This window comes from Aphelocoma coerulescens, chromosome 13 (genome assembly GCF_041296385.1).
Source record: "Aphelocoma coerulescens isolate FSJ_1873_10779 chromosome 13, UR_Acoe_1.0, whole genome shotgun sequence".
Classification (NCBI taxonomy): Eukaryota; Metazoa; Chordata; class Aves; order Passeriformes; family Corvidae; genus Aphelocoma; species Aphelocoma coerulescens.
In genome coordinates this window covers 7,841,276-7,867,891 of record NC_091027.1, presented here as the reverse complement: position 1 = coordinate 7,867,891, position 26,616 = coordinate 7,841,276, and the positions used below count along the sequence as shown (strand labels likewise).

Sequence of the window (26,616 nt, the reverse complement as noted above, 5' to 3'; positions counted from 1 at the left end):
CCACTAAAAAGAAGGCAGACCAACGTGAGAAGCTGAGACAACTGTAAGTGCTTTCCAGAAAGACAGGTAGGAGAGTCATCCAGTCGGGGTTCATGCTAAAAACAGCAGGACAGACCCAGTCTCCCAGTACATGTATCTGGTTGATGCCCATGTGGGAGGCTGTGTGTGCCAGGTTGGCACCAAATGCTCCCCCAGCAATGCAACAGGTTGGGAGACCAATGTTAAAGCCCCCAGATCTAAAAACACATGCACAAGTCTATCAAATTCCTATTCCCTTTGGGATTCTGAGCACTTGTGCTTAATGCTGTCAAGTGTTTCAAGTGTTTCCTTCAGGAACTTAAAGGCTGTAAATGTTCATCTCCCCCTGCAACACATGTTAAGTAGAAATAAGACTAGAAACTGAAACTGTACTGATTCAGGATGAGGAATTGTTATTTAAGATAAAACTAACTAAGAACCATGAAGGTAAAGACAAAACTGCAGGGGCTGGCAACACAGTGTGACAAGGACAGTGAGAATCCTGGTGCAAAACAGTGACCAGGAGATGTTACAAGACCCTTAGAGCTGAGAACGTACCTGCAATGCAAAGACATCCAGCATTCAGGGCTTCACATTGGAACACTCAACTGATGCTTTTCAAAGCAGTCTACAGGAGTTAAGGCATGTATCTTCCATTAAACTTAATGGAAAATGTTTGTTTAAATCCTCAAGACTGCCTTGAAAAGATGTATTTTGGATTTGCAATCTGGACTGGATGCTTTAATTTTAATTTCTAATATTCACATCTGTATGTAGGCCCCAGGTCAGTAAATCACTTAAATGTGTGCTTCAAAATGCACCAGCCAACAAAGCTACTCATGTGCTCAAAATTTAGTAAACATATACATGTCCCATCCAGCAGAGATGGAGTTGCTCAGACGGTTCTGTGTTTTCCTGAACTGATGCCTGAAGCCTGCAGAGGCTGCCACGAGAAGTTACCATTTTGCCAACAAATATCACAGTGTTACCACGCTTATTCCTATAAATCAAGAGAAACGCCAGAGACATGGTCAGAGACAGCCTGGTGTCTTGGAGACATTGGTTACTTGTGCACTTTGGCTTTCTCATCCACATTCTGGGCTCCCTAATCAGGGATCTGATTTAAGTTGAAAAACTGTACCCAGCTGGACATTTTCCAATTATACCCTTATTTTTACTGAGCAGCAGGAATCCTAGACTAGGTTTTCTGTATTACATAAACCTCTATTGAAAAGATTACAAATAAAGCATGAAACTGTCCAAAGCACCCAAACCAATACCTTAAAATAACAGTAATGTAGTGTAGAACAAACCCTCCTCCCCAGCTAGATTTCAAATACACAAAATACAAATGGCTCTGGCAATTCAAACCTTCAGGTTTGTCTTCCCCTTACCTCCCTGCAGGACAGCATGGGATGACCAGGGACAGGAACTGAACTCAAGAACTTGAGCTGAAGGCCCAAAGATGGGCGGGGAGTGTTATGCCCTTTGGGATTAGGCATTTTGGGAAGGATCACCATGAACATTTGGACCTAATCTCCAACTTGGGAACTGAGGTCTCTGAAAGCGTGGAAGTATTTGGATCCCACCATCAGCTTCTCACTTACCTCAGTCACATTAAGAGTCTGACAATAAATGATCACTACATGCACCCAACATTTTAGCTTTATAGAGCTAGAAAGCTATTTGGGGCTGCATTTTGAAACTCAGAACTCAAAAATAATCATATAATAGCTCAGCAGTTTCCACTTGCAGGCACATCCAAGGTAAGAAGGAGGCAAGACAGCAGTTGGATGTTAAACATAATGTGGTGTGACCATGCAGAGAGTGAAGAAGAGATCCTGCTCTCCCACTGCTGCCTGTTGCTTTCCTTGCAACAGAGACAGCAACTGGCAGAAAGTGGGACGAGTCTGTTCAATCTGATCTAGCAGAAAATGAACACACTGAGGTAAAAACCCCTCCAAGGACTGCCCTGCCCCTCATCAAAACTGAACAGTGCCCACAGAATGAGCCCAGGGAGCCCACTCCTGTCAATCCCACCACGTGCAAACCTGAGGCAAGGGAGAGGGAGGAGATTCCCAGCTCCAAAAGAGGAAAGAGACTCCCTTTTGGCATCAGTTCACGGGGAGGGTAAAACCCTTAAGCCATGCTCTCAGTGAGCAAGTGGCATCCAACACGTGGGGGAGGAGACAACGCTGTGGCATTTTGGGTCTACTCAGCAGACACAGGCAGGTTTGCAGAGCAACACACAACCAGTGCAGGCAGAGATGTGCACATAAAAATCACAGCACGGGGCTGGCAATCTGCAGGATTCCTCCCCACAGCTGTGCTGAGGCACGCTCAGACAGGGGTGCACATTTGGCCTCCCCTAGTACAGCTGTGAGCCTGGACTAGGTCCTGCCAAGCACAGAGGAGTGCCAGCTTTCACACCAAATCCCTCCCCACTCCCTGAAATCCTCCATGTATCCCTGTAATTTGGAGGGACTAGCACATGTGAAAGAGGCAGGAGGAGCTGCCCACATGCTGTGTGCTCAGTGGTTGGTGCTGAGGGTGTGTGGAACACTTGCATGGGGGCAGCAGGCTCGTGGCAGCAGTACCAGACACAGCAGCTCACAGCTGGACAGCTGCACAAATTTCCACCCTGGGTGGTGATCACAGTCTGAGCTGTGCCACATGGTCCTCAAGACATTCAGCTGGGCCCCACTGAAACAATCTTTAATCCACTGCACCAGTGCTGCTGGCAGGGAGACAGCAAACTGCAGGATTCTCTGCAGCCCTTTATTCATATTTTTTCAGTAAGGTTATCACCCTGGCCTTTCTGCTTTGGGATCCACATCCTCCCAAACATACACAGACCCCTACTCCTACATTACAGCAAGACAAGGACTTACATGAACAGGTACTCTGAGTCACAGCATGCCCTGCATAAAGAACAGGATTCCCTTGAACTCATTTCTGTGTGAACGACAGCTTCATTTTCAGAAAGAGAAGCTCATTTTGATCCTTCAGAGCAATTCCACTGATTGAAGCCACCAGTAGATTGCTCTGTGGCTCATTGATTAAGCTCAATGTGAATAATTGCATTACTGAAATAGATTGGCTCAGGCACCACTGAAGACAAGTCAGAGCAGCCAGGAGTGGCAGAAGCAGCGCACCCACCCACACAAGGGCCACCCCGGCACCCCGACTCTGGGAGGACAGGAGAAGGTGCCCATGTGGCTGCACAGAGCTGACCTCCAGAAGGTCAGCAGCTTGCCTATTCTTCCCTATGGCTGTGTCTCACTCCCGAGTGGATGGGCCACTCCACTCCATGGCCCCAGACGTGGATTTAGTATGCATGACGGTGTTCCTGAGGGCAGTGCCCACACGGAGCAATGCTAAACATGCTGACAAAGGCAAGGGAAGTGACCTGGAAATGACAAAGTGAAGCAAGGGAAGGAGCAAAGACGAGGTGGCTGAGGAGAAACGTCTGCACGGTTATTTCTACAGAGCCCGCTGAGGAGAGGCGACGAGGTTTGTCTGACACAGTCGGTGCAGTGCAGGCACTGCTGGATGTCTCTGCTGTGGGCAAAGCTCTGTAGATTGGCAGCCACAAGATTAATCTTGTGCCTTTCAGAGGTGGTGGGGGCTACACACAGAAGAAAAAATAGCTACTTTAGTTTTTCATCACGTAGAATATTACGTCGAACAGCAGAGATGCAGTGTCCTGAGCACAGTCCCAGCTTCTGGCAGCAAGCACAGAGCTGCTGCACAACTCTGAACAGCTCAAACTGTAATTATCAAAGCTGAAGTCCCTTTTTCATAACAAGCAGCAGCAGAAAAATTACTTTTAATATGCAGAAGGAATCATTTGTAAAATCAAAGATGAGTTCAAAAAAACTAAAGAGCTACTTTTTATGATAGATGAGGTTTTAAACACTGCATGAAAGAAGAGACTTCCCTTAAATAGGTGCCAGTTAATTAATGAGATTTGGTAAATGAGTGCATTTCCTGCACAACAAACCACAGGCTTCCACTTCCAAAGTACATTATGTTAAATTGGACAAAGGCCCATTATTCTGGAATAAAAGATTGCCCACTGGAGGGTTCACACTGAAGTATTCCAAGAATATCTTCATCCAGGAATACAAGCAGTGTATTTGCAAGCGGAAACCAAGCAATCCTTAAAAATACCAATACCTCCTACAGGAGCTGGTACATTCAAAGATTTAGCACTCAGTAGTAAAAAGCCCCACAGTAGCTCAGCCTACTGGTTATACAAAAGCTCATGAGACAGAGGGATGAGCTGCCTCCTGTGACCAGAAGGCTCTCGGGGCAGCTTTATGCTCTGCAGTAAAAAGCAATGAACTGGCTCCATACCCTGCACTGCACAGACATCACATCTCTCACACTGTCTCAGTACCTGGGGGACAGTGTGTACCATCATGTGAACAGTGACCCACACTGTGAGCTGGTTTGGATGGAGTTAACAGCATCTGTGCAGTGTGTCCACTGCAGGGTATGGACAGGACAGGCTCGGCATCCTTAGTGCTATGCAGAAATCCACAGTGGACTTGGGCACCACCACCAAGTGGGCGAGTGCATGGCTTGAGCAAACAGCAGTGGTGGAGACCACAAATGGATACCTGCTCCCACTTCACTCTGGAGCACACAGACATGGCAGCCTTCCATCACAGTCCCCCAGACACCCCAAACCTGCTGAGAGAGGGCAGAGGCAACACTAGCAAGGCCAACAGCAGACAGACAGTCATAAGAGCAGTGTGGGTTATAAGGTCTCTGCGCAGCTCAACCTGTAATACTCCCAAAGCCACTTCCTCCAAATTCCTCCAAAAAAGTTTGCCTACAAAAAGCTTTACACCCACGAGGTGCTCAGCCCAGGTGAGGGGACGCTCACCAGTGCTGCATACAGAGGGGTCCATGGCAGGTAAGGCATTTGGGATAGACAACATCTTGACCACACTCTCCACCTGTTCCCACTGATCAGCACCCTTAGCAGACTATGTGCTACCAATAGAGAAAGACTATTTGAGTTGTTCTACGGAATAATAAACACCAACCTTGCCTCCTCAGGAACATCTCTGAGCACTCTCACTGCAAACAGTCAAAGTCAACTCACCAGGATGCCCAGCTCTTGACTTTTATTATGGAAAATTATTCACTGCAGAAGTGTCACTTTAGTAGTGTACAATTTCTTGTCATTATAAATATTTTCATATCATGACTTTCTTTCTCTTATACCTGTGGAGTCTTAGACCACACTGATTTCTTCACCTGTGCAAAGCTCTTCACAGACAGAGGACAGTCTTCAACTTCCTGGAACACAGACCAAAACTCTCAAGGATCCTCTCCAGACTTTTAGAAAGAAGTATTAAGAATATCTTACAGCACTTTCAGTGATTTTCCCCATTTCCCAAAATACATTTTCCTTTCCTACCATCTGTGTACACACTCCACCTTCAGTATAATCAATATATTGATAAAGAACTGAATGCCTTGCAATACATCCTTTTACTGCTTTAACACCCTGACTTCTCCCCATGGCTGTTTGAACTAACTCCATTCTAAACCCTTAACTGTATTTCTGTACCAATGATTTCCAATTTAAAGGCTTTGCTTTGTCAATTACACACATGCATGCACACACCTACATGTGCATCTTCTGTTAATACTTCAAGCAATACTTGAATCCTTTAATATTCTCTTCAAGGCCTTTTACAATTTTCCCCACAATGCTATCTAGACTAGCAATTAACCCCCCCGAAACACCACTGGTACCTAATGCTCTTACAACAGCACTCAGAGACAGGACAATGTCACAGAAACACACACTGACCTTCTCACAGGCAGGTACGAAGTCCTGGCTTGCCCACAACCATGTTTTTGCTAACTTATCTAGGGATGAAAACCCTTAGATATTCACAACTTTACTTACCCTCCTCTGTTGAGGTAGATCAGAGCAGGAGTGCTGAGTCATGCCAGCAGAATCATCACTCTTTATGCAGTGATGTTTGGCATGGCCAGTGCCATCAGCTAACACTGCCAGAATGCCCTGGGCTGTACAGCAGCAGCAGAGCAGGCAGGGGTGCTAGAGCTGCCCCTGACCTCCTGTAACGTGCCACCCCCGGAATGGCAGCAGGAAGGAGCACTACTTTCCATTTCCAGGGCTGGTTTCATGCTGCCAACCACCCCGGGGCATGGGCAGCAGATTAACCCGTCACAGACAGGATATAGCTGAAGTCTAAAAAGGGCTTATCCTCCCTGAAGCTTGTGCCAAGATAGCTGGGGAAACTCCAAAAGAGGAGACTCAAGCACCCAGACATTGCTCAGACCCTCCATTTACAGTCAGCCTTCCAAGAAACTACTTGTGTAACTATCAAGTCTCCAGGATCAAATTAGTTCTCACCTGTAGGAAACCAGGAGTAGAAACTGTCCCTTCCACAAGCTCTGGCTGCCCAGCTATTCTTGCTGATAGCAAATGCTTGACTCCAGGTGGATTTTAAATTGAAGTTCACCTGCAGTGTTCTGTTTGGAAAAGCATTTCCTAATTCTTAATTTTGTCTATGGGGACAGATGCACATTTCTGCTTAAAAACTGAGACTTTTCTGATCAAAGGAACTGGAACTTCTACACTACATAAAACACAACAGGAATCAAAATACACTTTTCCTATTATGAGCATGGAAAAAAAACCTTCCTACATAAACATGATAGAACAGACACTCAAGTCACACACTAAGCATTTTTCAGTGGTTTGGGAAGGAAAAGAAATACAAAATGTGAAGTTAATATTCCTCCTGGAATGAGATTAAAGATATTATTTTACGCCCTACTTGAAACATCATAGTAATTTTCATCTGCACTAATAAAAATAAATCAGCAGCTGATCTTCCATGCATTGCAATTACCATTTCATGCAACAGTCACAATGCTTCTGAGATGCATTTGCCCTTTGGAGCTCCTGCCACAAATAGAGCTGAATTTAGGGACTGCCGAGTGCACAAATTCATTACATCAATTCTTTGAGGACGTTGTCATGTAGAAAATGCAATGTGGGCAGCTAAAGAAAAGCATCCAGAGAAAAGCACCCAGCCCTGAGAAAAGACTTTTGAGAGGAAAATAATTAGAACTGAACAACTGAAAAAAGAAAAAGTCATCCTGCACGGCACCAACTGTTAGGTGACCAGCAGAGCCCTGTTTGGAGCACACTCATCACCCAGACAGGAATTAATGAATTCCCCAGCAGCCCCTGTGCCTGCAGCTCAGGCTCTTGCAAGGATGCTCATTTGCAGAGCAGGACACAACGTGCTGTTAGACAGGAGAAGTTCAATATTCATTAGCCAAAAGAGCCCCCACTTTGTAGCACAAATCACTCACCCACGGGTTTTATCAATCCCATCCCTCACTGTCCCAGGAACACTGAGCCCCGAATACACCAACACTCCCAGCCCTCAGCTGGGGCATTTGCACAGCCAGAGCCCAAAGCTGGGAACCTGCAACCCCTTTTTGAGCAATTCAAACAGAAAACGCTTGAAAGACAAAAGGTTTAATCTCGAATTTGCATATAGCAACTTATCCTTGCAACAGGTCACTGCTAAAAAAAGAGCTACATGAAAAGGGAGAATTGAAGCGGGCAGCTGCATGTTGGGAGATTTACTCCAAACCCTCCCAGGAAGCCTAGGGAAGCTTGCAAGCACACGCTTTTCTTTTACAACCCAGGACAGTAATACATTCAACTGTGCTAAAGCAAAAGTGTCAGGCACAGAGATTTAAGGAGATAATACAGTGAAGGCTCAGGGACTAGATAAAATGATAAAAAGATGCAGGCAAAAGCTGCTTCTTGCTTGCTCTCTACTGTCAGTTGTCACTCTTGTATTGGATGGGGAAGGCAGAGCACAACTGCCTCAGCAGGAAGGGTGGCTGGGGTAACCTTCCTCCTCAACTGCCCATGGCACACTCTTGCAACCCAAATCCAAATCCAGCTTATCCCTCAGCACCCTTGTTCCTCTGGCTCAAGAAAAACCAACTCTGGTCACCAATGCAAACCTCTGCACCCAGGTGTAGGAGGCACCAGATGTACAGGGGTTTGATCTGCTCCAGCCAGCACTGTCAGGTGGAAGTTGCTTAAGAGGTTGACCATAATCTTGGATTTTGCAGTGTCCGCTGAGCTCTGCAGCACGTCTTGGCAACACACAGATTATCCAAGAAGCTCAGTCAAGACATGGCTAAGAAATGCCAAGGTATGGTAGAGACCCAACAGCACATAAGCTGTCAAAAAAATCCCCAAAACAACCACCCTGCTCTCAAATTTCTGGAAGCCATGCAGAAAGATCTTCATGGCCATCTGCTTTGGTGCCTGTAAGCACCTGGTCCCACAGGTCACACTGGGAAAACCCAGCAAACTGGAAAGCCCCACAGCTATCCTTGCAGCAGCACATGGGCTGAAGCTCCCCCAGCATTGGTCACACACGTCTGTCTCTGCTGGGTGCTTGGAAATGCTCTCTTTAGGACACAGCTTTGCCAAATAGGTTTGTCACTGTCTTCCAAATAACTCACCGGAATGTCTTGCATTTTTCAAGTGGTGCCATGAAATGTGGGGCTGCACACGCCACAAACACGGACATATTTCACTAATACAATCCAGCAGCAGCATAGGGAGAGTATTTATACAGGCCTTTATTATTTTTTATGGAAGGTAAACGACCCACTTGGAGACGTGGTGACTTGTGCTGACAGCATCTTTGTTTTTAGGAAAAAAATACCAATAGGGGAGGGTCAGAGGCTTTGCAAATCTAACCCATGGGTACAAATTCCTCCAATCCTGTTACAGTAAAAAATCCAAATATTCTTTTCTTCCCATGATTGTATTGTCATTCATCTTACAAGCTGGTCTTATTAAATTTGTTACTCAGCACAGTAATTAGTAGAAATAAAAAGATAGATACTAATAACATTCAGATATTGACTCTAATTAAGTCTTCTTAATTGTTATTTTACTAGTTGGGGTGGAGCAATTTTGTCATGATTTAACTGTTGAGGAACAATTAAGTAGAATGCAGCTTTAATTCCTTCCGGATCTCCTGACAAAAGCCAACGCACATTCAAACTCGTATGAGAGAAACCAAAACTCATCAGAGCAATGTGACATCAGCACGTTGTCTCAGCAGGTGAAAAGCCAAGCTGGGACGGTACCGAAACCTCGAGTCCTTGCACTTGAGCTTTAATTGGCGATAACGCCCTGGGGCGGGAGCAGCGCCGGCTCTGTGCGGTGCTTGCCTGCCCTCCCGAGGAAGGGCAAAGGCGCAGTGTGGTCCAAAGGATGCTCGACTCGGGGGACCAGTCTGGCTTTTAGGGTGCCAGCATCCAACTCTCGTGCTCTGACACGTCACACAGCAGCCGCTGGACGAGCCCCACAATCTCACTGTCCCTGTTTCTGTCTATCACAAGTGGAAACCAGCCTGTCTCCAACGTGGAAGGACGCTTTGATAAATGCAGTAATTATCACCAGACACCCCACCCAGCAAGCAAGAAAATAAAGGCCATTTATTTGTCCACCTAGTTATAATACTACTATCAGAAAACTCTGCAAATCAAGGCCCTGGAACCTGATTTAATTAAATCAATGAGAATTATATCATTAATTCATCAGAAAGCTCAAAGCTAGCAGGAAATTTTTGGTATCGACTACAAACTCCTTCCATGGAGCTGCCTGGCGGTACCCCCGCTACGGAACAGCCCAGCTGCACCTCTGCCGCTCCATTTGCCATCTCAATGCACCATTTGTTCCTCCGAACACAGATCATCTTACACAAAGCAGTTGTCACGCTTCTTCCAGTCCCTGCCATCTCAAGCGCTTTACACATTCCCCTCCACACGTGCTCATAAAAATCACTTGCCATAAGAGCTTTTAAATGGGGCTTGTCAAAACATCAAGATGGAAGGTGTGCAGGATAGAACCTCCAGTTTCTTGTGGTTTTTGCTGAAACACCCAAACACACAGCCTGGTTCAACAGGCTTTTCTTTCCACAACATACCACTGAGATATTTGGACGTGGCATGTAAAGTAGAATCCTGACGGGAGGGGAAGGAGACACAACAATCTTAAAAGGAAACTTCACACATGTAAAAGCCTACAAGGTAAAACCTGGATACCTGTTACAGAAACGATCAGGAAGTGACTTGAGGCAATTTGGAAATACCGTTTCAGGGGCTGGTTGAACACCTTTAGAATACAAATATTCAGGCTATTAACAGTCCAAGGGAAAAAAGTTTCCACTTTCCCCAAGGCACAGCAGAGCACAGTCTATTCTCAGTGAGGAACATAAATTTTCAGCAACTCCAACAGACATGAAGAAGTCACTGGCTTTATCTCAATTTAACTGATTTCAGGAAACTTAAGCAATACTCAAGACAAGGGCTCTCAATCTCAAAGACACTCAAGATCTGCTATTGTGCAGACGGCAATTGCTGATTTATTGAGGGCAAAGTGCTGTGGATCAAGCCTTAGTATTTGCTAATATCTCTCCTGGAATTGACCTTTAATGCCCCAATTCAACTCCAATTAGTGAGAAAAGAACAACGCCCATTTTCTTCAATATAGTTGGATGAAGTTGTATCAGTTAGCAGCTGATCTGGAAAAATAAAACATTTGGACCAATTAGTCTTACTGCTAAGGTATTTAGCACACATTTCATCTGATATGAAAACTTCAAATCTAGGGCTAAACCAAAGAAATTATAGTACAGTTTCCAGATTAAAAAGAAAGGTGTTGAGAAGTGGAAATCCACCTCTCATTCCCTCGGGTGCAATTCAGAAGTAACCCTGGCGAAACCAGGGCAGCTTGAGGAACATAAATAGGAAGTGACAGGGAAATCCAGCCTACTATTCACATCACATATTCCATGGTTCTTTCTATTTCACAGTAATACACCAAGTTAAGCTGCTTATTAGGATGGGCACATTCTCCTAACAGCAGCCAGGCTTGTATGTTATGTTGGGCTTGCCATCAGTACTGACCGCCCTTTAATCATAATTCTGCTGTCATTTGTGGCTCCATTTCAGAAGATCCTTGCTTTAATACACAAATGGGATCGCTGTTAGCACTGCTACAGCCCAGGAGAGAGGCATGTGAATAATGCCACGAGAGGGACTCCTCGTAACCATCCCTATTTATACAACCCTCCTGCACATTTTCCTAACAATCTATACTTTCAAATACTTCTGTTGGCCTACAGGATGTTGTGGCAAATGCTTCCAAGCCCCACAGCACACCCATTAGCAAATAATGACCTTCCCAAAATGACATAACAATAGCTAATAACTGCCATAAAGCATAAAAAGGCTGTGGTGCAGTAGGTCTTTCATGGAATGAAAAGAACCCCAAAATTTTGTTAGTGGAATCACTAATGGCCACACGGTCCTCATGTGATCGATTTACTTTTAGGAAATGCCTGGTATCAGATAATGAAATTATCCCATAAAACAAAAACAACCCCCAAACCTGCACTTTCAAAAAGCACACTGCTGTCTGGCAGCTCATCAATGAAACACTCCGTAGGTGTTTGTGTACATTTATAATTTACTACACCACATTAAGAAATAAGACAACTGCAACCGACAAGCTGATGCTCTCCCAGCTGTGTATCCTATGCAATGATACTTTCCACCAGTGCTTAGCCAGCCTCGCTTCCAACCTCCCAGTTGAGAGACAGACAAAAGGATCCAAAGGATCCAAAGCCATTCCAGCAAGTGAGTAACGAATGGCGGCAGCTTTGCCTTCATGAAGTTCTGAAGCAATGCACACTGAAATGCTGTTTAGTGTGTGCACATGCCAGGAGCAGAAGCACCACCCCTGATGCAGAAGAACATCACACCTTTCTCCAGACCTTGCTCTCATCCTGCATCCCAAACTTGTATAAAATCACTGCTAATCTCACACAGAGGCAGATATCCCTATCTGGCAGCTCATGTAGGACCAGGGTCAGCCCCTCTGTAACAAAGCACCAAACTCAGGCAGACACACACTTAGCTTTGCACATGCTCCCAGCTCAGGAAGAAATCTCAAGGTGCAGTTTTCAGCATGTAACTAATCCTCTATGAAACACAGCAAGACAAGTTTTTCTTTATGTCCTCACCAGGAGGAGACTCAATGTAAGTGCACAGAAGCGCCTCACAGGATATTTTCTGCAACACTTTCACCTACTCTTGATCTTTCTACCTGAATTTCTCTACTGGACCCGCTGTTTGCAGTTGCACCTGTAACCCTGGTGAATTATTCCATGCTGGGTCATCCTAATGGCTGAATCATAAGGGACTCATGTAACCGTAACCCCAAACTCCTTTCTGCGCACCCAGATAAAGAAGCTCTGCAGAGTTTCAGTTCCATGAACAAGTTGACAGATTTGAATGAAGTGATGGAAAAGACTGAAGATCCCAACAGTCATTTTTTCTCTCTGCACATCCACTGACTACACACAGCATCTTGTCTGTGTTCCAGTTTCAGTACAGCTAAAGTCTCCTGGCAGCAATCCAGGGACAGCCATCGAGCCTTGATGCTTTCAGAGGGCACCTTCTCCAGTCCACAGGGCACAGCAAGGGACTGTCTGAAGACATTCCTTGCCCAGCTTCCATACCCCTGCACGATCCTCATTCCTACATCCTGTCCTGAGCTCCAGCCCTGCAGAAAGCATCAGGCCTTTTGACAGCACTGATGTGGAACATCCCAGCTTCCTGCACTTGTGGCTTTCTCTTCTATTTGTTTTTAAGCTGTGGAAGGTACGTGGAACGTGATCCCCGAGCCAGGTGACCAGGCTGAACATGGTGTAGGATGTTTATACACATGCATTGGAACAGCCTACACGTACAAGTTCAAAATTGCTGTAATCAGGAAATGAGCCATGAAATGTGTAAGCAGCAGCACATTAATAATCTGTTTTATAGCTTAAATTAGAATCTTTGGAATTTCACAGCCAGACACTTTTAAATAGGTCAAAAATGCAGTAATCACACTTAATGATCACACTGTGATGTGCACCGCATTAGAGCTGGGAGTGAGGAAACCTGAGCAGAATGGATATGAACTACTGGCACACTCAAAAAAGCATTTATCAAACCTCAAGAACAAAACACACAACTCAGGCACCAAGTTTTTTATCTTCTGATCCTGCTCTTCAGAAATGAGGTGTGAGATTTCATGTGATCACAGACAACAAATGCTGTTCTGCGTATTTTCCTTTTAGTTAGCACTGCAGATTAACAAAGGATTTGACCACTTACAAGTGGTTAGAATTTAGTGATGTCAACAAAGCCTTCCCCATCTGAGAAACACGGCTTGCTATCGTCCTGCCCACGCACATGTCACCCCCAGTACACAGACTTAAAACACATTCCTGGGTATCAGCATTTGGGTTTCTTTTAAAGATAAGAACAAGAATCCACAGATTGATCTCAGTAATCTTTTAGTCTCCAAACCAGGGAAACCCATCACAAGTTTGCTAAATTTAGACACATGCTTACATTCTCCCTACACCAACTTGATTTCAGGTACAATAAACCTGATGGAAAAACTGAGTAACAAATGAGAATTTCAGCAAAAGACGCGGTCATTGACTAATTAATCCTGTCCTGTCAAGCTACTGAGGCATAACCAAAAAGGTAAACTAGAAAAAAAAAAAAAAAATCAGCTATATTCTGTGAAAACAAAGTCAATGTTTGTCTACTGCAAAAGTACAAAGTCAGCAGGGGAGACTGCTTGGAAGCTTGTAAGAAAGCAGTAGAGAAATGTTTTTTTGGTTTCTTTTTTCCTCCAGTCAAACTTGGCTTCTTCTAAAAAACAAAGCAAGGCAAAAGATGAAAGGCCTTCTCTTCTGAAGCCAAAGATGAAGAATACAAAGAATATTAATGACTAACAAGTCTGTCTGTAAATGCCATGAGCTTAGCTGTAGTAGGCACTAAAAGGAAGAACAGTACTGCTATTAACTAATAAGGTTTCTGATCTAACAAGCAGTGATGAAGGCTGATTGGGTCATTTATGGAAGGGAACATTAGTTCAGAAGAACACAGGTTCCCTACAGAGGATAAAAGGAAAGATGCCATTATATACATGCAAAAGCTCAGGAAGGTTCATTCACCCAGCACACAAAGGTAGTAAATTCCCAGTTAGGGCTTGTCTGTCCCTCACATGTTTGTGTGTGCAGGTACAGCAGACGGCTGTCTTGTGGAAAACTGGAGAATCGGTGCAAATTTGTCACCAGCCTTACATTACAAAACTCTGGATTTTGATGAGACGCATTTCCTAAAGGAAAAATTCAAAAACCACAGAAGCTTTCCTTTGTCACAGTTTATTGGACCCAGCATAAGCTTGCCTGGACACCACAGTTTCCCAATGTCCTGGCATCTTGCAGTGGTCCAGGAGGGTCTTATGGATCAGGGCCAAGGGAGGGAGGCAGGTGCTGGCCTCTCACCTGTGCACAAGCACAGTGAGATCAGCGCAAAGCGTGTTCTTCCATGTTCAAAGTTTGCCCATTCTCTTTCAAGAAATTCTTCTAATTTAAGCAAGTGAAACAGAATAAAACCAGGAAGAAGAAGAAAAGCACCTCGGAGCCAAAAGTGACACCATGCCAACTTCAGATTTGGAAACTGATTCATTTGCCAGCTCATAGGCACACACACCTAGTGTGTCTGTATTTATATGCATGGACTCAGGCTCCCTGCTCTGTAGAGGCATTCTGAGTATTTTTAAATCAGCAAGAAATCAAGAATCACTGTACTTAGAGAAGATGAAAAATTTCCCTTTTCTCTAAGTTCATATTAGAGGAATCTTGACGCATCAGCTCTGCCTGTAGCACCCAGCAAGGCTGAGAGCCAGCACGGACACACAATTTGCTCTGAGATTCCTTCCCTTAACAGGCCACTGCTCACTCCTGCAGACAGGCTGTATTTTGCATTGCAGCCTGATCCAGCAGATGATACGAGAAGCCTCTCTGTCAGGATGAAAATCTGGGAAGCATTCTGACAGTGTGAAAGACAATGTTAAACCCAGCACTGCCAGAGAGCTGTGCTGCTTTCCTCTTCCTGCTGCCTTACTGGGCTGGGAATTCAAAGCCCCGGGTTCAATGCCCAGCTTTGAACCCACAGTGGTCTCAGGAGATCACCAAACTCTCTCAGCATCCCCTTATGGAAAAGGGGGATAACAACACGTCTCAGCAGCATCACAAAGGTTTGTTAACGCTTGTAAGCACTTTGTAGATAAGGAACATCAAGACAGTAGTTAGCAGAGGGATTTGGGGCACAGACAGACATAAATCCAAAGCACTCATATCATATACTCCTTTTAGACAAGCATAGCAGCAGATCAGCTCCCTGTATTTAGTGGTTGTGGGCTCCATCCTCTCAACAGACTGAGCACTCTGCCTTTGATCCAAAAAATGAGTCCGCGGAGAATATTCACATGTTTAATGTTAATCATATGCTTAAATTCTCTGAATCTATAAAGAGAGTAAAAGAGAAAAGTGTTCCCCAGCTCCAAAACAAACACAAATTCCCAGAAGTTATATTTAGGACATGAGCAAACATTTGGCCAGCAAAGGAAAAGCCTTTACTATACACCTGCTAAGCTCCTGCATCCCTGAGGAAACCTGCAGGTGGGAAAAGTGTCCAGAATGAGTTTGCTTAGACAAAACCTTTCTAAAATAACCAACATGGTGATATTTGAAAGAAGCACCCCAGAGCATGTGACCTACTATTCTTACACAGGCAGAGCAGTCCTTGAGCAAGGAAATCAGAAAACAGAATAAATGAAGTTTATTAAGAAATTCACCACACAGATTTGAACTTCTGACTAGGAATTTATAGTTGCAAATGAATGCATTCGTTTATTAACTCTCTACTGGGAGAGAGGAGGCCTTTCTCAGAGGACAGGCACCGCCACCCAGTCCTCACAAATTCCATATGGCATCAGCAGCACCTAGAAAGCATCTTCTCATAATTCTGCATCAGAAAGGAACAATACTGAGCAAAAGGCAATGGATCCCCTTAAAGCTTTGTTCATTTTCAGCACATGCTGCTCTCTCATCCTCACTATCTGAAACATCTAACTCAATTTACATCCTGCTAAACTCCTGGGCTAAGTAATGGCTTGAGGCTACCCGTCTGCTAAATCAGCTGGCCAGAGTGTCCAGGAGTCTCTGCTCTTGCATCAACCCCACCTTGACCCTGGTCATCCTGAGCCCTTTCCTGCAGATGGATCAGTGGAGTGAGGACACAGCTCCTCCTGTGTAGGTGAGCTCAGCAGAGCAAGAGCAGGGACCTGCAGCATTAGGATGCAGCGAGCTCCACGCAGTCACAGACACTTCTGCAGAGCAGAGCACTTCCAGCTACAACCACAGCTGCAGTGTGGACACAGCCCTGGCCAGACAAGCATCTGCAGCATAAACATGTAACTGGCTTCCAGAGATGATTTTCAAAACCCTGTTAAACAAGCATGTATAGCAAGAAAAGCCTCAGGCAACCAAAGGGCCACTGTGCAGAGCTTCATTGCTGTTGCAGACCTGTGAACATTATCCAGCTTACTCACAGCAACGTGAAAAGGACAAATCACTCTCTCACCAGCATAAATTGTCCAAGAAGTTAAACAAGGCTGCTAATTATTTCTAAGGATTTTTAAAGAATCCTTTAGGATTACTGACCTCAAATTTGATTAAAAAATGCTATAAATATTTTCAATTAAACATCATTAGATGGCATTTACTTGATGGTATGAAAGAACCATTTTCTTAAGTAATGGCTTTTTGAGAAGCGTGTTGTATTTTACCAGTACACAGCAAATACTAAACCAGAGGGAGCTGTACTAGTCACACCTTACAAAGGATTAACAAGGTGTTTATCTTCCTTGTTTGGCTGAATTAGAACTACACAAAATGCCCTGACTCAAAGGAGGCAGAACATATCCCTACCTTCACCTGCTGTAAACCAAGAAGCACGAGGGATGGAATTACACTGCTGGGTGAGGCTGTAAGAAGTCCAAGGGAAGTTAAGACATCATAAGGAATCCTGGTTATATTTCTCCACCTCCTCTGCAAGACACTTTGCTGTCCCAAGGTTTGTAGACACTACAAAACAACACAAAGTTCACTGCTGTTGCAGCTTATCAGCATGACCTGGCAGACCCCACCACTGAGGAAACTCTCTGGAGAGGGCCGAAAGCCCCAGAGGACACCTCCATGACTTTCTTTCTCACCAGTTTCCTGGAGGAAGAAGGACTGTCTCCTATGATAGGGTAAGCTACAAGGCAGTAACTCCAAGCTTGTGCAGTGTAGGGCATCTCTTACAGTAAGCTCGGACCTCTTAGACATCTCTGGTGCCTTTGCTTTGTTCAGTGCCTCCATTAATATCACCCAGGACTTCATTACCAGGCACTTTCCCCTGGCTAGTGCCTTGACTCTTCCTTTGCTCTACTACTTCTTTGCTGAAGTACATAAAGAGCCAGAGTGTAACAAAGAAATGCACCCCCCATCCTCGCTCCTTTACCCAGTCATCCTCCCCCATCCCACAAAGGCAGTCCACTCCTTCTCCCATCCCTAACAAAACAGTGAGATTAAAGGAGTCCTGGGAAATGGAGGACCAGCAAGGGGCACCTTTCAGTGCTCAGGAGGGCAGACACACCTCAAGGCACGAGGGGCCACTGGCTGCACCACAGAGCACAGGTATCCCACAGCAAGAGCTGAACCTGGGCAAGGACTGCTGGAATACCCCTTTTCAGCTACATTGGCTTGAGAACAATAATTAAATTGCAGTGTAATTTCCTTCTGATCTACAGCTCTAACTCCTGAATAACTCCCATTAAGCCAATTCCCAACTGTGGTATCACTCTGGATGCTTGCATTAAATAAGGAGCCCAGGAAGCTACTAAAACAATGACAGTCTTTTTAATCTGGAAAATACCTGCCCAGGAAATTTCTCCCGTGGAATACAAATATCAGTATTTTAAGTTTCAGTAACACCATATGATGTGCCATCACCACCCTACTCAACACATGGACAGGGACCATAAAGCCTAGAGAACACAATCAAAGCATAAATGGTTCCTCTGCACTTCTCTTTTTCCTCGCCATCTCCCAGTGTTTCATGCTATGCCAGAGGGAGCAGTGACCAGTGTGGGTCCTCAAACAGCCACCAAAACACCCAACGCTATGCGATGTCACCCAGGAGTACCCTGGGCATTAAAGGCACCACGGACTGAGGAGGTCGGTGCAGCTGCTCCACTGTCCTGGTAATTGGGTACTGTGGACACGCTCACGCCGTAAGCACATCTTTGACATAACACGGCATGACAATTTTTTCAGAGTCACAGAAATGCAGAGCATACAAATAAACCTGAATGCTGAAACCATTTCATTGTTCATAGGAATATGCACGCTGCACCTGTTACGACCAAGGGCACTGCTGCACCTTGGAGCTGATTATTTCAGCCTCTAACAAGCCTGTCTGTCTTGGAGGACTGTTAAACTCCAGGAGTTAATAAAGCACAACAAAATTATTTTACAAAAATAAATCATTACCGAATATACAGAGACCGATCTTTAAATGGAAGGTAAAGAAAACAGCCCTCAAACTGACATTTTCCTCTCAGCTTCTCACAACCGCTGAGTCAATTTAAATCAAATTCAACTGAAACAAAATAACTCCAAAATTGATATTGGTAAAGTCCTACCCTGAAACAAACGTTCGGGAGCCCAGCTGCAGCGCCAGCCCGGGACTCTCGATAGGGAGGAAGGCAGGACGCTGGCGCGGCACGAGCGGGGAGCGCTCCCCCAAACCCCGTCCCGGCGGGAGGGAGCAGCCGGCGGCGCTCCCGCAGCCCCGAGGGGAGCCGGAGCCGCCGCAGGGAGCAGGTGGCAGAGCCGGTCCCCGCAGCGCAGCCCCGGCGCCGCCGCCAGCCCGCGTGGGGCGCCGGGCCGGGGGTGGTTTTTCGGCGGAGAGAAGGAGACGGAGCAGCGCAGGAGAGGAGCAGCGCAGGAGAGGAGCAGCGCAGGAGAGGAGCAGCGCAGGAGAGGAGCAGCAGCCGCGGCTGCGGCAGCGCGGTGCGGGCAGGGCGCGGGGGAGGGGACGGCACCGGCACTCACCGAGCTACGCGCGGCTGCTGCTGCCCCCGCTGCCGTCCATGGGGGCGGCGGGGGGACGGGAGCCCGCTGCGGGCCACAGCCGCCCCACGATCCGCCGCATCTGCCCGGCGCCGCCGCCGCCGCGGAGGAGGAGGAGGACGACGAGGAGGAGGAGGAGGAAGAGCGGAGCGCACCGCCCCGGAGCCCCGCGCAGCCTGGCCGCAGAGCGCCGCCTGCCCGCCGCGCCGCGCCGGGATGGGTTAGGATAGGATGGGATGGGATGGGATGGGCTCCTGGCGGGCGCAGGGGGCCCGGCCGCGGGGGCAGGTGCAGCCGCTCGGGGCGGGGGGCGGCGCGGAGCCGGAGCCGGGCGCGGCCCCGGGGCGGCGCAGCTGCCGGAGCGGGGGGTGAGGAGCGGCTGGAAGCGCCTGTGCTTAACGTGGCTGGGCGCGAATCCGCCCCGCGAGGGCTTTTAATGAAGTACAGATGTTCCCTAATATAATTATATCGTCCTCTCCCCGATAATTGGCTTTGGCAGCCGCGCTGATCGAATCCCCCCGCGCGGCTGCCGTGCGCTGCCCCCGCCGGCACCGCAGAGCCGGGGCCGCCCCCGACACCGCGCCCGGGCACTGCCCTGGGGACCCCGCATGTCCAGGGCCCTGCTCCCGAAAAGCCGCATTCAGAGACCTGCCATTTCAATAGAAGCTTTTGGCTCACAGCAGGTGAAGATGAGGGGCAACGCTTATTTACTTGTTTCTTAAAGTGCATGTCCTTAGAGAGCATGGGCTTGCTTTCTAACTGGGCTGCCCATAGCTAGGGAGGATGAAACACCGTGGTTATAAGACTGAAAGGTTATTGCACACATTGGGGAAGGACCTTGTTATTGAACAGGAGCACAGCAGCAGAGGATGTCCTGGCCGGCTGAGCAGGACCAGCACCCCCTGTGTAGCTCCCTGGCTGTACCTGTGCTCTCAACGGGCCAGGTGAGCTGCAGATGGTTAAAACATTCCAGTTCTCCCCAGCTTGGCTTGTCTTTAGGGAAATTGCCAATGAGGACACGCTAATACAAGCCAGATGTGTGGGTGTTTTATGCATCTATGCGGGGAAAATGGATCAAGCCCACAAATTCATCTTGCAGAGGACAAGCAGCCAACACAAGGTAATGATTTCTAGTCACTACAGGCCCTAGACCACACTGCTTTCACCCAATGACTCAAAGCTGAAACCCAGCCATGCGATTCCTGCTGACACCTGGACACTATGAGGTGTGTAACTACTTCAGATAAGCAGGATTAGGGAATTCTTTTAGCCCAGGGTTGTAGAGGGGAACCACAGAGAGCTGATGCATGTGTACCTCTCTCATGCCAGCTTGGGCAGTGTCTAAGGGCGATGGGCAGCCCTGCTTGTTAACACAGAGTGCAGGTTGGAAGTCATCTCCCCATCTCCAAAAGACAGCTTGTCCTGCCCACTCCTCTTGCCCAGTCCAGGGTCTTAACCACTAACTCCTATCAACTTAAGTGAAGGCAAGCGACTACAGTTCTTTCAAGCAATTACCATCTTCTCAGCCCAAGCCCACAATGATTGTCACGCTCCCATTTTATATTTACCAGTGGTACCAAGGTGACACCTGTGAACTGAGAATCATTTTGTACCTATGGAAAGGGTAAAGGATGTGGCTCTGCCCAGAAACTGGAACTACATCAGCATTAATCCTGGTCCCAGCACGAGGAGCTGTGCCTTTGCCTCATCAGGAACAGTAAAATGCTCCTTGTTATCACACCTGTGCTCTGCAGATTTCTGAGGGACCAAAGCAGACAGAGGATTTCACAAGGTGGGCAGGGCATGGAGCATCCTTGGTTTGCCTTCAGCTGGACTCTGAGGTTTTTTTCACCCTCTAATACCCCCACAGCTGCTCAGAAGACAGAGAATCCAACACAATCACATAGATATAAGTGATACTATGTCTTCCAGCCACTCTTTTTCATGTCTCCTTTTTATTGTTGATTCATTTCTGATCCCCAGAGGTGAAGGCATGGGGAAAGTGTAGTGCCAAAGGCAGCTGTGTGAATTCCTTGAGAGCAGAGAGAGGGTATCTTAAGAGGCAGGATGGGGATAAAGAAACTGAGACTATCTTTTCCTCTGGTTTCACTTCAGCCATAATAGAATCTTTTCTTAGAAGGATGTAAATATAGAAGGGGTGAGGGAAGCACAAAAGCAATACAACCTGGAACAACATGACTCGAAACAGAGGACAAGCAACCTGACAGACTGACTCTGCAATTTCTCTTTCAAGCTTTTTTCTTTAATTTTTTTTTTTAATTTAAAAAACCAGCCCATCATAATTACAGGCTCTTACTTAGACTTCCCAATCTTCCATTAAAACCAACACAGAAATTACTTCAGAAAACTACCTAGTCTAACTAACCCTAGTTTAGTTTTCCCTCAAGGGCAGATGCAGGAGAAATTTTGCCTTAAATGGGGGAGTTCTCCAGCTTGTGAGCTCTCCAGTGAGGTTACAAGCAGACTCTCACACTTACCTTATTGGCAACATCCTTGATTTTCTTATGCTTCATGGGCTGACTTCTCAGCAGGAGCCTTCTGCTCCCCCCAGTTCTACAGAGAGGTACTTTTCAGCTCTCTCTCACTGACTGAGTTTCTCTGCCCTCTTTCCAGGTGTTACGCTGATAAGTGTGTGATTTCCAAGGATCAACTCCGTCAAAGAGAGGAGGAGCAGGGAACTCACTCCTCTCTGACCTCTCTTATATTTCGTGTCCTCCACCCATTATTAAAGGTAGATGGTTCAGAGCTGGCTTGAACTTGTTCCTCAGATATTCCAGGGCAATCTTCTCCAGGCTTTGCCCTTTTCAGTGTACTTTTTGTTTCTGTGCCCCTCTGCAAATAGGTAGGTGTTGTTTCCTGAAAGCATTGTACTTGTGTTTTCCTGGAAGCAGAAAACAGGGAAGCTTACTGTAAAATTCAACCAGTAACAAATCAATCATTGATTCTGTTCTTTATTTCATCCCATTTTTAGAATAAATGCTTTCTTAAAAGAAACAAGGCAACATAACTGTTTGATCCTGAACAAATAAGAACAACGCCTTTTCCCCCCTGGTATAAGGCACCTGTCCAACATTTTATTAACTTTGCTAATTGCATTAAGCATCCTTCAGTGCTGAACAGTCATCAGCTGCTAACTCCAAGATCACTTAGTTGAGCTGGCTGTCAAATGAGGAAAAAAAAAGACATTTTAGACCCAAAGTAGTAACCAAATAATCATACACTTCTGAATTCTGCTCAGCTCCTAGCAGTGATCGTATTTTATGAACTATTGGAAGATGGTGTTAGGACTCACACAATAAATATGAGCTGTATGGGTGCAAGTGAGATTGATTAATAGATCTCACATGTTCAGACATTTCTACAAACAAGAAAAATTAGGTTTCCCTATGTGAATATTTTATGCAGATTTTTATGCAGATAATTTGTACCTGCTCTTTCATTTTGTTACCTGTAGTATTACATGTGAACATAATAATAATCTAAATTTACATACACAAATTACTGGAAGGTCTGGATCTGGCACACTGGGGAATAATTTCTGGCTGGAAACATTAGCAGTGTGATAACTATTTAGACAACTATATGAAATGAAATAAGCACTTGTCAAAGGAAAAATGCATTGTTATGAAAACTGGAATTGGTATACTCTCAAGTAAAAATGGAGCCTGTGAAAACGAGTTAATCAGAAATTCTCTCCTGCCACTCCCCTGCCTTACTGCTTTTTCTGTTTCTTTCCTCTTTTTCCTGGGGTGAAATCCTCCAGAGGAGAGAGCTGGGGAGGCAGAAGCAGCCATACCATTCTGAAGATGTGGAAAAGCAGTAAATCCTGGCTCACAGCAGAGGGTTGGCAGGATCCCTCAGCCCAGGCTGGTGGCTCTGCCTGCAGGGATCAAACGTGCCTGTGCCAGAGGGGGACCCGTCCAGGCTGTGTGTGCCCCACACAGGGGGACTGCTGGTGCACTCACAGTATGTTTGACATGGGAAATGTTGGCCTTTAATTTTGGTCCTGATAGTAGTCAAGACCTGAATTCTGCTCAAGAACTAACAGGAGAAGCAGCAAGGTTGGAGGGGACAGACTGCAACTGTCCTGCAGCCAGTCAGGCAGTGGTTTCAGCTGACATGCCTCCATTTTTAAGAAGCACAAGAGCATTTCGACCTTAGTTTTCTGAAAGTAATATTATTTCTGCCTTTCCTTATTTGTTCACCAGGAAACTCATTCTACAGCCAGCCAGAACAAAAGTGTGTGGAAGGAAGCAGGGGGAGAAAAAAAGATAAAAGAAAGAAAAAGCCAGTCAAGCTACTGCTAATCATATTAATTTATATATGTTGTTTATAATTAGTGTTTTTAAGCCTTCATTTTCTTTCTTCAATAAAGACCACATCTCTCCAGGACTCTGGCCATGTCCATTGTTTTTATGACAGGCAGTAGAGATAGGTACCAATTACTTGGCTCTTATTTAGTGAGTACTCCAAAGTACTTTGATGCAGCAGCATTGTAAATTCTCTGTAGCAGCTAATTGTCTCATTTTAATTCATTTTTAATGAGACACCTGGGAGAATGAAGAAACATCACAAAACCACAAAAATCCCAGAATACTTTTGAATTGGTTTCCCAATCTCTCCTTATTTCTGCCTTCCGACAAAAGGACTTTTTGGTAGTAGCACATGAAGGTGCAGCTTTGCCCAGCTGTGTGACAACATCGTTCCCTGTCACATCATAACCTTCTCCCACAGGCGAGGGAGGATGGTGGTAGAATCTGTAAAACACCATGGAAGGAATCCAGAGAAACGTCTCTGGACTTCAGATGTTCTACATCTTCATCACTTCTGTCTCTCTAGACAACTGAGCCACATTTCCCCCGTTGCCAACAGGGGGAAGGAAGGGTAGGGTTATCACTCATCATCATTTGACATGCAGATGCGACTCAGATAGAAAGAAAAAAAGGTGGCAAAGGGGTATATTTTCTTCATCAGCAGCTGATTCATTCCATACTTTTTTGTGAAAGGAAAATGTGTCCTCTGACAGTCACCAGTGTGGTTTCCTCAGTTAAGATACACACCTTGATTCTCACTCACATGGCTCAGTGTTACACTCTGTGCTAACTTCAACATCCAGATTTTGTTGACTCAATAGGGGAATGAATTCCAGTAAGACAGAAGTGCCCAAAACTCTATCAGAAGTTTGGCTTCAGCAAGCCCCTGTCACAGCATCCCTGGTTTCTGCTGCTGTGGTGGCTGGAGGGGGAAGGAGCACACTCCAAGGCAGCCCTCAGCCAAATCGCACAAGGAGCTCCTAGGTCAAAACCAGCACTGCAAGTGAAGAAAGAGCCCTGGACACTGAGAAATGTGTGTGGGATGTTCTCACTTTAATAACAAAGGTACCTGTGGTGGCAGATTGACTATGCTTCCACTCAGGGATTTATTATAAATAGAAAGGCACACCCAGTGAGCTGTGTGGTTTCACTGAGACATTCCCCTCTCTATTTTAGTAAATAGCTGTGCTCTTTTGTTAATTGTGATAATTTTTACCAGGTGAGGCCTGTCAGCAGCCACAGGGCGGTGTGGCTGTCCACAGCCACCACAGCAGTTATCATCCCAGGAGCAGTGTCCCCACGTGCCCCCAGGGTCAAAGTCTGGAGCACTTCGTGGTGACTAAGCCCTATCCTTGCCCCACATTTTACCTGACATTCCTTGTCTTTAGCTCTGACACCTTAACGAGGATCTGGCGAGTGGTCAGGGCTGTGGGAAAGCCCACAAGTTTCAGCAGTAGCTGGAAAGCAGCTGTGGATGCTGGTTCTGTGGCTGAGGACTCCCAGCCAGGCACAGCCAGCAGATGTACCTCTCTGGTTAGTGCTGGCCTGCCCAGATGCCGTAGCCTGCAGTCACCAACTGGTTTCTGCAGGGGAGAGCTCTGGTCCAAGCTCGGTTTCTTTGATGTTTAACGGTATAATGACATTTAATACTATTAGTATGCCAAAAACCCAGCTGCTTCTTTTGTCTAAATTTTAGCTGCTTTAATGCATGCAGGAGCCTTGCACATTTGGAGTACTGAGACAAGGGGCTTGTTGATTCCAGCAGAAGAGCTCTTGAGCCTGTGGTATGACCATGGTGGAGTGCCCAGCACAAGCACTCAAGGGTTTTATCCACCTCAGCTGCAAAACTCTCCTTCAATTTTGCTGCTTCTGGGAACTGACTAAGGGTGAGGTGAGCTGCCCCCTTGCACAGAAGGCTGCCAAGCTGCTGAGTTTGTTTGCAGCAAGGAGGTCATGTTGTGACCATACGGTCAGGGAGAGCACCACCACATTCATGTGTTGAATCTACTATTACAGAAAAAAAAGCTGAAAATCCCATAGCATTTAAGAGCTCTTTGTTGATGAAGATTATTTTGACAAGAACTCCAGGAAACTTACATTCCCACTGAAAACCCGTTTTCAGGCTATTTTTGTCTTTACTGTATTTCATCTCCTTTTCTAGGATGGATTTTTTTTCACCACAGATGAGATCCCAATTTCTTTTCAGACTTGGACAATGGTGCAGTTGAAGAGGGTGACAACAACAAGCTGCTTCTCAAACTGCCACACAAAAGACTTCAGTCAGGATATTTACAATAAATACAGGCACTAAGTGTGAGGGCTCCCATTTCCTGGCAGCGTTGCTTTGCGCAGTTTTTTCTCTGGAGGGAATCTATTACATCAGTGGCCTTGGGAATGTATATTGAGATGGTTTAATCAGAGTTGAAAATCACAGCACAGAAAGGGGCTTCAGTTGTCCTGGCTGGACACAACGTCCCCAATTTGGGAGCTGCTGAGGAATGTCACTGATATCACACAGTCTTTTTTATGGCCCTGATTCAGCAGAGCACTGAAGCACATGCTAAACTTCAATTTCTTCAATTAGCCTTAAATGCATGCTTAGGGCTGAGGATATGCCACAATACCCACAGAGATCACAGTGCTGTTCAACAGGTAATTTGTTTTGGCCAGTGAATCCCTCTGTAGATGAAGGTTTTGTCAACTTTCCCGTACTCCCGTCTGTTGCTTGGATCTCCCTGTTGCCTTCATCCTTACAGTGCCAGGCAGACTTTCAGGGCACACCACTTCCTCCTCATTATATATTCGTACAACATCAAGTACAAATAGGGCTGTAGTTTCTATAGCTCTCATAACACCAATAATTACAACAGGAATGGATTTAAGCAAGGGCTTTATTGTCCTCCTAAATCGAGGTTTATATTTAGAGGCCTTCTCTTTCTTGTGTTTTCCTCCATGTGTGAAATGGGTCTTTACTCAACCCAGCTTGATTTAGATCCCCACGAGGCAAAGTGTCTGTGGGTGGGATGACATCTATTTGAAGGGAACAATATTATGTGAGGAGTAAAGATTAAAAGGTCTGGAAAACTTCTAAGACTTCAGCTGACATATTGAGTAATGCCAAGGCTGTG

General features: G+C 45.9%; 1 protein-coding gene and 1 long non-coding RNA gene across 3 annotated transcripts in view; one reads left to right on the top strand and one right to left on the bottom strand.

Annotated features, from left to right (window-relative positions):
* Positions 1 to 21,792, bottom strand: part of RASGEF1C (RasGEF domain family member 1C) — a 76,725-nt gene extending 54,933 nt beyond the window's left edge. The window contains exon 1 of one of the 2 annotated variants that reach the window (XM_069029296.1): positions 21,653 to 21,792. In XM_069029296.1, coding sequence (XP_068885397.1) covers positions 21,653 to 21,688 — 36 coding nt within the window. In that variant the 5' untranslated portion in view covers positions 21,689 to 21,792. Of the gene's footprint in view, positions 1 to 19,136; positions 19,344 to 21,652 lie in introns of those variants that run through there. The other variant, XM_069029297.1, reaches the window with a different exon arrangement.
* Positions 19,646 to 23,545, top strand: LOC138118358 (uncharacterized). Its single transcript, XR_011155104.1, has 3 exons — positions 19,646 to 20,274; positions 21,789 to 21,906; positions 22,939 to 23,545. It is a non-coding gene; the product is annotated as an uncharacterized lncRNA (long non-coding RNA).
* Positions 23,546 to 26,616: the final 3,071 nt, after the last annotated feature.